At 45.8% G+C, this 11,070-nt stretch overlaps 2 protein-coding genes across 2 annotated transcripts; both read left to right on the top strand.

The window, feature by feature from the left end:
- Positions 1-3,134: 3,134 nt before the first annotated feature.
- Positions 3,135-5,207, top strand: ALT_3262 (putative galactose oxidase; the record flags this gene model as incomplete). The annotated part of the gene is made up of 1 exon (XM_033562652.2): positions 3,135-5,207. One exon carries the CDS (start codon positions 3,135-3,137, stop codon positions 5,205-5,207), a length of 2,073 nt encoding a protein of 690 aa, XP_033418543.1.
- A 1,355-nt stretch (positions 5,208-6,562) lies between these two features.
- On the top strand, positions 6,563-7,364 carry ALT_3261 (uncharacterized protein; the record flags this gene model as incomplete). Its single annotated transcript, XM_089599531.1, has 2 exons — positions 6,563-6,946; positions 7,119-7,364. The coding sequence occupies 2 exons, from the start codon at positions 6,563-6,565 to the stop codon at positions 7,362-7,364; spliced, it is 630 nt and encodes a 209-aa protein (XP_089456274.1).
- Between the last annotated feature and the right edge of the window lie 3,706 nt (positions 7,365-11,070).

Raw genomic sequence — 11,070 nt, 5'->3', positions numbered from 1 at the left:
CCTTGACTGTTCGGCCCTTCTGTATACATCCGTACTTCTTGAGTACTGGATTGCTGCCATGGGATTGATGGTAGGAACTTCTCGAATTTACTTGTCTTCCGTCGAGCAGAGTTAATCCAACCTACGTCGGGCTCCCAAGGTTGGTGAAAAATACCCATCAACTCAGTGTTGTGCACTATAGGTAGTCTCCCATACTAGAAAACGTGACGGCGGAAGAAAAATGTTACTGTCTAACAATCTTTCACAGCCAATGCACCTATTCCTAGGTTTCCATTCGGGATAACCATGACTTACAGCCTCAGAGTCTACCATGGCTTACTGCACTTCAGCTCCCTGGATTCCTCTCGAACCCTGTACGGTACATCAGAGGTCTCAGCCTCTTATCTGGCTGTCCCCCGGTATTGCTGGACTTAGAAGCACCGAGCAGGTTCTACAGCCTACGATAGACACCATACGATAAAACCACCCAAGCCTTGATATGATCCGTTCACTCAATGACTTACGCACCATGGCGATCTGGATAAAGCATTCTCTGCCTAATGCTCGCAAGGCTACTTTACACTAGAATAAGAGTGACAGTCCCATCGCCAAAACAATTGCCTATGCCGAGGGAGGATCCGTGCTCCTTGCGAGGGCGCGTGTTCCACTACTGGATGAGGGCTTCATGCATGGTGATCTCACTTATGATGAGCAGTCGGTGTGGGTGGGGCGATTCTTTCACCTTAATCACCATATAATTAGGCTATCGAGCTGTCATTGCGATAATACGAGGCTGAAGCTGCCATTTTCCACCGTATAAGCCTTCAGTTATCATTCTGGTCAAGAATGGTATCGTGCGCGTTTATAGAGCTCATTATCCCCCGCACGCGCCAATGGAGTTACGCTCCGGGTCCAAGTTTGGGCCTCTCGAGCAAGCTTATCGTTCGTTCGAAAATGTCATGTGCACAACAGTGTGCGATGTCATAGTCTTCAGAACTCCACGGCCGTCTGATTAATGGCTGCGAAGTCGGCCTCTCACTTGTAGATTCCGGTGATGATTACAGTACCATGCGTTACGACGATGCAAATACATTCTAGGTCAATTACGGGCCATTGGCCAGCAAGCTGAATGACCGTGGTCTGGCCTCCGCGAGATACGTGCTTTCCGGGTCTCCTTTTGCCTCCTTTTGTCTTCATATGTCTGCCCTCATTGCTGTTACGATCGTGAATCTCGCTTCGTGTGATTTAATACTAAAGCAAAGAATAAAGTCATCACTGACAGTGAAGCTGGCGCTCGATGAAGGCAGTAAGATGGACAGATCGCATCGATAATACCGCCATGGCCCGTGATGGACCTGTCTGATAAAAATCGAAGAGTATCCGTATGTAAAGCTGAAACCACAAATTCTGCGTCTACGGAAGCTTAGGGGTTCAGGTAAGCTGTTGAACAGCAGGAACATAGAGGACTCTTGAGCTGGACTGAGCCAAGGCTACTAACCTCTTGATGCCAGCTGACGGGGCTCGCGTGTTGAGTTGGTGGCCTTGCTTAAGCAGTGACGGAGCAAATATCCGTCTAGGAGTTAGGATTGCACATGATATACTGATTCTGTGTAAGGCAGTTAATAGTTGAAGTCGTTTGATGCTACTTCCACACCAGGAATCGAGACACACACGGGAGAGAAAGGTGGCTTCAGATATAAGCAGTATCGGTGCCATACGCACCCACACCGAGGCGGTGACGGAGCGTATCGCACCGATATACGCTCCCAAAGAAGCAGCAAAATTGGACTTTTTTTGAACCAATAATAGCTACGGCTGTACAGTTTGTTGAAGATTATCCAAGTCTATTTACATAATGATCATAATCTGTCATGACATATTTCCTGCTCGTGGACTTGTTCATATAGTAAAGCTAGTCTATGAACATAACCATTTCTTAAAGGTAGGTTGGGTCAATTCCAAATTTCCAATCATACCGCAGGGTTACATGCCACAAAACAACCTGACCTACAAGGGAGGTGCCATATTCAATTTTACTGGTTCGTGACACCTGAGGTTGAAACGGTCGCGCAGGGACCATACAAGTATATCAATGATAAGGAGGCGATTAATATTCGAGACCAAGTAATGTCGCCAGCGTTGTATGAGGTCGTTACCTCGGTACTGTAGTATACTGCGGCATACTGCTATACGGGGCTGGCTTTATAGTTATCCCGCCCACCTCTGCTGTAAGTACTCAAGAAGTAGACGACCGGGTCGACTATCGTCGAGAAATTATCCCAGGGACTGGGGATCAGCATGGCCTGCCACGAAGCATACCAATTCATCAGTTCATAGTTCAACAACTACTGAGCACGGAGCGCGATTATATTGAGTTTCGGGTTTTATCACCACGGTGTGTTGGCACTGCTTAAGGTTTTGGATGGGGTCTGCCGAAGGGTGCGCCGTTCCAATGTGATGTGCATGTACCCGGGTGGAAGGAACGGAGAGCATGTAACGAGCAAGGACCCTGAGCATATTGTCATGTACATTTCTCGAATCCGTTGCAGTGATGACCAATGTCCCATGTTGCTAAACGTTTTTCAATGGAGAACCTCCGGAACTCGTAGTGGTGATGTGATGCGCAATAGACTGTCGTCGCTACGTTGCACTATTAGAAAGTATATGAATCTCGCTTGTCAAGGGCACGAAGGTAGATGGAGAGTCGACCGTGAACGAACCCACTGTTTGTCCTCTAATTATAGGAAAGAGTTGCAACCACCCTCAACCATACTGAATGGTAGCCCATATCAGGTATCTGAGGGTAAACCATGATTAAAACTTAGAGGGAGCCAATTGTGATGATCGATTGGACATCCCCCGCTACTACTTCTTCCGCAATCTGATTGAATTTGTCAGACTGTGTTGTAGCAAGCGATATTGTGGGTTTATGACGCACAATAGAAGGTCCTCCGTTCTTCAATCCCAGGAATCCCAGCTGTTCTTTCAAGCTTCCCGCGACATTACCAGGTGACATTAGGAGGTGACATCAGGACGTGACATCTTGGAGTGATTGCAATATATATACTTCAGCTTCATTTGTGATTTCGGTATACATATTCATTTATTACGTCTTCTAAGGGTGTTACACACTTCGCCTGCAAGAGACCATCGGGATGAATCTTAAGAAAATCAGCCCCCTGTTACTCCTCGGAGTTGCAGAGGCATACAATTACAATTTCGATTCATCAATCATTCGGGCAGTTAGTAAGGAAAGGAGGCCAGGCATTGAAGGTGGTAATGCTGCATTCGATTCAGGGGGTGAGGGCACGGGACTTTTCCAATCCCCACCCTACAACAGCAAACAGCTCGACCGCACGAACTGGGTCGCCACTTGCGATAATGCGCAACCTGGTAATGAATGTTCTAAGGCAATTGATGGCGACAACAGTACCTACTGGCACAGCGGCAACAACTCCCCATTGCCGCACAGTATCACGATCAACCTTGGCATAGTGCAGAAAGTGAGCGGCCTTGCAGTCTGGCCACGAAAGATTGAAGATGGTTGGATTGTAGCACATGATGTTTACCTGAGTTCCGACGGGAACAACTGGGGGCAGCCTGTCGCTCATGGGACATGGTGGCCTGATTCCACCGTGAAGATGGCTATCTTCGAGCCTCAGGAAGTGCAGTACGTCCGAGTCGTTGCACTTTCATCAGCAGCCGCAGACAACGCAATCAGTATTGCCGATCTGCAGATCTGGTCCGCCCAAAGCATTCCTACCGCACCAGAGGGTAAGGCCCTAAATGAAGTTGGAGCTTGGGGCCCAACCATCGACTTCCCTATCGTGCCCGCGTCCGCTGCAGTTGAGCCTAGTTCAGGGAAAGTCCTCGTCTGGTCCTCATATCGGAAGAACCAGTACGGAGGGACATCCGGCGGCTTGACTCAGACCGCTACATGGAATCCGAATACTGGTGAGGTCACGCAGCGTGAGGTTTCCGATACTGAGCATGATATGTTTTGTTCTGGCATTTCAATGGATATGAACGGGCGGATTATTGTCACGGGTGGAAATGATGACACTATGACCAGCATTTACGATTCCTTTGCCGACACCTGGCATGGGGCGGCAATGATGAATATCGCACGTGGTTATCAGGCGTCAACCACACTTTCGGATGGAAATATGTTTGTGATCGGGGGTTCCTGGAATGGTCCGCAGCTCAGGAAGAAGAACAGCGAAGTCTATAATGTAGTTGGAGGCACCTGGACCGAACTTACCAACGCCAGCTCAAGCTATATGCTGACCGATGATAACCTCGGCGCTTACCACCAGGACAACCATGGCTGGATATTTGGCTGGAAGAATCTCTCTATCTTTCAAGCAGGTCCAAGTCGTGCAATGCACTGGTACTCTGCCCACGGTCAAGGAAGTGTGACAGACGCAGGGAAACGAAGCACGAATAATGACCAGATGTGTGGCAATGCGGTTATGTTTGATGCAGCCAAGGGAAAGATCCTCACATTTGGAGGGTCTCCTAATTACGAGGATTCCACGGCTACAAACAATGCATCTCTCATTACTATCGGTGATCCTAATACCATGCCAGAGGTTGTCAAAGCTGGTGAAAACATGCACTATAGCCGCACTTTCCATACATCAGTTGTCTTACCTGATGGAAGCGTCTTTATCACTGGTGGCCAGGCACATGGGCTCCCATTCAATGAAGACACTGCACAATTGACACCGGAGCGTTATATTCCAGCAGAGAACAAGTTTATCAAGCACTTTCCTAACAATATCATCCGAGTGTACCATAGCTGGTCTCTCCTGCTTCCAGACGCTACAGTGATCAACGGTGGTGGCGGGCTCTGTGCCAACTGCTCAGCCAACCATTATAACGCACAGATCTTCAAACCTCCATATTTATTCGACCAGAACGGAGGGTTGACTTCGCGCCCGGTAATTCAGAGTGCCACGCCTAATGCTAGATATGGCGCCCAAATTACACTCGTGGTCGATTCGCCCATCTCTGGTGCCTCTTTGATTCGTTATGGCTCCACTACACACACTGTGAACACTGATCAGCGTCGAATAGAGCTAGAGCTCCAACCCGCTGGCGCCAATACGTACACTGCAGTTATTCCGAATGATCCTGGTATTGCGCTTCCTGGCTACTATATGCTGTTTGCTCTGGGTCAAAATGGAGTTCCTAGCGTTTCAAAGAATGTCCAGCTTACGGTGTAGGTAAGAATGGGTTAATATACATTGCAGGAGGTTGACACAGGTTGGTGGACTTGCTAAAGCAACGAGGACACGCGAATCTAAAACACAAAATGTCTTCAGTTTGGAGCGATGGCTATTCCATCTCGTAGTCTCTTCTGAGGGTTCACTTTACCAAAGACGATGTGGTCTATATGCTTAGATGATTCAAGCCCCCTACATCTGAAACCATGTTTGTCTCCTCGGGACTACGAATTCGGAAGTTGTTGGGAGAATAATTGGGCGGAGCTTTGCACCAAAAAGGCTCCTCGTAGTCGCCAGCATTCTGTTCAGGCAGTCCACGACTGGGAAGAGGCCCAGATCAATCAGTAGCACTGGGTGCCGGCGGCACAGTAAGATGCGATATACTATATGCCAGACAAAACTGTTCTCTAAAAGGGCGCAGGTCAAGGTTTGCAGTGGTGCCAGAGTTGAGTCGCAGTGACATAATTTGACCGTATGTAAAAGCAGGTATTACCAACGCGGCCAAAAACTAATACGATCCCTTGCTTTAGAGCCAACTTCATCCCTGCACGATCAAACGTTTCTAATAGTTAGGAATAAAATGAAACCTAAATGTTCATCGCCGATTGGATAGGAACCTGCTTTTCGTAGCATTCCACTGCAAAATGACAATGGAGTTACCTGCAACAGGACGTGCCAATGAGGCTAAATACTAGATTGGAAATAATGTAGATCAACTGAGGGCACCAAAACAATGGACAGACACCTGTCACAGCAAGAAGCAGGTATGCAGATTTAGGTGCCTGACGCCTCCTTGTTTTCAGCTATATGAGAAACTAAGAACTAAATAAAGCTTACTCTCCCCTCAAGCCCAAACACCACCCCCATAAAATCTACCTCTTCGTCATATTAAACACCCCCATATCAAATATTGTTCCACATTACATAGTAGTATCAGACGCCGGCTACCACTTTGATCATTTCCAGGTTCTACATAATGTGGATACTGACCAATCTGTTTCTTGCACTCTCAATATGTTTCTTTTATATCGCAGCCATCGAGCTCAGTCAAACTGGTTACTTATCGCCTCGGGAAACACAAGCTATTGTGTGGAACCAAGGCCGGAAAAGCCTTAATGATACTGTTCTTTCCAAACCATATGACCCCAATAAGGTTTCCGAATGGGATGTGTGTCCTATATTGCCTGCATACAAACGATCTATACTAAGTTCAGCGTCTAGTATCAATTTATGCCTCGCCGAAAACTGGCTGAATTCAAGATGAACTCAGCGACTATCTCCTGAGCAATGTTGGCCTTGAACGTATCGTCGTTATACCCTATTCACTTTCCGATGTATTGCCACCATAGTTCACAATGGAGCCCCTTTACCATTTAACCTACGGTGAGGGAGCTGTCGCCTCTCCCCGTCTTCGTACAGCTCTTGCAAAATTCTTTAACATCCAATTCAATCTGCGCCAGCCGGTGAATGAGATCGAAATTATGGTTGGGCCGGGTGTTACATCGCTGACTGACTCCCTAGCATGGTGCACATCCAGCGAGAACGTGGGGATCATCATCCCTCGACCGTTGTATAACGGGTTTCCGGCGGATATGCGACTCCGCAGTGAAGCTATGCTATTACCCGCATCATTCATCTGGGATAGTCAAAGATATTCTTTGGACAACGCTTTAGATGCAGCTGCAAATGTGTATGCGCTGGAACGGGCGTGGAAGAATTGTACATCCTCAGGGGTTACGGTTCGGGGCGTTGTTATTTCAAAGTGTGCCTCTACCTTCCCGCATCCAGAATTGATAGCTTACACTAGCACACAGTCCGCATAATCCATTAGGACGCTGTTATGTTAGTGGATTCCTCTTCCAAGTCCAAGTTAATGGCAATAAAAAGCTCTAACTACAAATCTTGCTATAGTCTAAAGAAGCATTGACAGCAATTGCCCGCTTCTGCGGTGAACACAACATCCATCTCACCTCAGACGAGATCTACGCCACCTCCGTCTTCCCCAATGAGCAATATCCCAATGCTACCCTCTTTACTTCCGTCCTCTCACTTGAACTGAAGGGTGTCATTGATCCGAATCTTGTCCATGTCATGTACGGAATGAGCAAGATGCAGAAGCTTATCATTCAATGGAGGAGGAGTTTGCGCGTGTTTTGACAAAGTCAAAGGCGCAAGGCTTTGCAAAGCGGTTCTTTGAACTCAGAGGACCGTCCGTCCTGGAGATGATTACACTTAAAACGGGCGAAGACTTGCGTTGGTTTCCGCAATGGCATCCAGAGTATGCCATCGCAGAAGAATACTGCACAAAGCTATTCGAAATCTATTCTCCTCTTGAAGATAAGCACGAGCCGCGTCTCAATGAAATGGAAAGCAACTATACCCGTCTGGTTAGAGGATGAGAGGAAGACGGTATACCTTATTATAATACTATGAATCGCTCCAGCGCAGTTTCAAAAGCCTCAACGGCTCAGCAGGTTTCCTCATGTTTTCAAAGGTCCAGCTTTTCCACTTTGGACCTAGTACGCTCTGCTTCTCTTCTACTGATTTATGGCTCTTTATCAAACTGAGGAATCTGTGAATTATGTGCATCCATTGAAGTTATGATATACTTAGTGAATAGAGAACCCTCGTCCAAATTCTTTTATCTTATATTACTACTTATAATTATATACACTTGATGGTTCAGTCATACTATTATTCACTCTCTTATTCACTGCAAATATATATATATAGTACCAACATCTGTTAACCAATCCTCTGCTTAATCATCTGAGCATAGCTGCTGTAACTAAAAAACAAAATAAATAATTGATTATACCTACCTCTATAACGGTAGCTTGCGTTATTCCAGTTATCCCACAGATGTCTGATCCCCCGGTGAGTAACCCGGTCACAACTTATTTTCATCAACGGAGATTATGAGGATTACTGTTATAGATAACACACCATGCAATGGTGCAAATAATTCTATAATTGCGAAACGCCGCAGATTACCGCTTATATTGCCAGACCTAGTTTTATTTATCTCCTGATCTCTGAACAATCCAGCAGACCATGTGAAGTGGGATGTCACGACTTTGTAGATTTCATAGCTCAAGGGCCCTAGTCCATTTCGTCAGCAGTCATTATTGGGCCATGTGGGTTGCCCTTAGCCCGAAGCATAGAATTGCTTAGAAGATATTGCTAGAAAACCCCCTAGATAGCTAGCACCGACAAAAACTTACATGTATAAGTTCCACACAATGACCCATGCTCCCAGTGTCTCCTTATCCAATATATTACCGTCCAGCAATTTTGTCTTCCAATGATTCATCATACCTTTTGCAATACAGATATTAGTTGTTTGGAAGGTGACATGAAGAAAATAAACGAACCACACAATGGACTTGATGGAGCACTGAGGGGACATAGCCCTCCTCCATTTGGCCACGTCCCATTCTCGGAGTATTGGCTCAACGGTAGGGTTTATGAGATGTCTTGACTCTCGGACGGAGAGAGTTGAATCCATGAGCCTGTTGATCCATTAGTTTTGGAATGTGAGTACCAAGTCCTTAAGAGGCAGAAGAGCTCATGAGAGTTTCCCTCTTTGTTTGAGAAGGACCCTTTGTCAGGTCGGTCTCCATGACTCTCTCAAAGTCAATCCATCTGTCCTTTCTGAGAGGCACTTCTCTCTGTTAGACTATTTGACGGGTGCAACGGCTTTCGTGTGAACAATGGGGTGGCTTACCTTCCCCCCCCCATATTAGGTCTGAGTGGAGATGTGATCTCCGGTGTTTATTTCTAGCTAAGCGTTGGCCTAAATAGAAGGAGACTATCAAGGAAGCAACAGCGAGGATCAAATATGAAAAGACCACGGCAGAACGACGAAGATTAGAACCTAGCTGAGGAGAAGAACAACGTGTGCTACTGGCCTTGTCACGCCTGGATTCTCCTTCTTCGCCGTCCTCCAAGTCCAAGCGAATATAGCTAGATTGGATTCTCCATTCCGAAAACATTTCATGTTTCTGATCGCTGAGGAAAACATGTCCATTGTGAAGTGCCTGAAAATCAGTTCCCGCGCTGAATTCCGAAAATGGGGCCCTGATAACGTATTTCTCGTAGCGCTGCCCCATGCCTGCCATAATACTAAAGTTAAAGGAATGCCATGACCAAGGTGGAGCAGTACTTACCAGCTGCTCTTATTGGTTCTCATATTATCTATATTTTCTTACTCTTTGTATGTGTCTTTAGGATTTTACTGCCATATGGACTGGCTTAGTCTGAGTATTATAGTACTACCCTGCTCCTCTGTCTGGGATTGGAAGATATAGATTGGTAGGTATCTACCTTGCCTGCTGTTTACACACTCTTAATTACCTGATAAATTCATGCTGATCTATCTCAACGGATTTATGTTGAGTAGGGAGATTGTGCATCTCTGAGATGTAGCATGAGCAAAGAATCCAACTCCATAACTACAAGGAGATAATAATAAGTGTCTGATGTGCTAATTCAAGAGAAAAAGACAGAACATTTACACACTATGAGGATAAATACCCTGACCGTAAAACCCACACAGCACGCTAGGTCAAGATTTTTAAAGTTTGATGAAATATACTGAGACATAGTTGACTAGATTATATAATAGATTATTAATTAGGCTTTTCTCTTCACCTGGAGATTTCCTGTGTTGTATAGTGAACGCCACCCCCAGTCTATGTAATTGATTCATGGAATACTTGAACAACCTTTTGCTCTGGGAAGGCAGCTTAAAGGATTCTTTTAGCCTTCTCATTGGCTTGAGGATATAAAAGTTGTGGGGTGATGACCGCGCCATGGACAAGGATATAGTTTACATAACTTGAGGCATATTCTGGGTTGATAGGGTCAGGCCGCTCTATCCCCCCCTCAGGAAGGTTAATGATCTTCAGGTGCTGCCCTTTGGCATCTATAGCCTGCGACAAGATATGCTTTGTTGTGTTATAGACCTCCGTCAGTAAGGGCCGGCGTGGCCAAGGGCCATTTAAAATAACTTTGCTAGGAGCGGCAAAGCAGGCCCAACTATTAATATAAGCATTAGTCACCTCATAGCCTCTTAGGCTAGGAACCCAGATAGTCTTGGTTATACCTAAAAGATACTGAAGCTATTCCTTAATGGTCTCCTGGCTGATGTAAGGGTTGCAGTTGGGGTTGATGATAAAACTTTCTGTTACTAATAATGTTCTGTCCCTGTCAGTTTCCAGCGCACCACCTTCCAGAATGATAGGCGTTTCGACACGAGTGATTGTAAGATTAGTGAGAATATGACCGGCTAAGTGTGTATTATTGGCTGAGGGATACCCTTCTCCCCAACTGTTAAAGTTAAAGTCAGCCCCATGGAGACTAGACTGTGATGGGCCTTTAGCAAACACAAATGTTGGTGCAACATCCTGCTTCCAAAATTCCAAGTTTTCCATCTTGATAGACTTGACTTCCACACCGTGATAGCTGCTGATTTAGAATATTTTTTCTGCCTCAGGGAAGTCCTTGGGATGAACTAGAAACATTACACTCTGGTAATTACTTATTATCTTGGTAAGTGAAGGAAGTTCCTTTTTTGATCTGCCTATCTCGTAATTTGTATAGTTTTGGTTCTCAGGCCCTGACCATACCATGAGCAACACTCCTTTAGGGCAGTAACACCTTTTATGAGGGAGGAAAAATGTTGGGGGTCGACCATAGTGATGGCAACTTCTGGGCGGAGTGCAGAGCAGGAAGTGTTGAGAAAGAGAGTAAGGGAATGGAGGGATAATGAGTATATAAAGATTTCACACCTGCGAACTCTGCTAACAAGCCTGGTGAATTTCTTTGTAAATATTTTGGTTTGTTATAAATTATACCATGA

This window comes from Aspergillus lentulus (genome assembly GCF_001445615.1).
Source record: "Aspergillus lentulus DNA, contig: Alt05, strain: IFM 54703, whole genome shotgun sequence".
NCBI classification, from domain to species: Eukaryota; Fungi; Ascomycota; class Eurotiomycetes; order Eurotiales; family Aspergillaceae; genus Aspergillus; species Aspergillus lentulus.
This window is presented reverse-complemented; position numbering and strand designations above follow the sequence as displayed.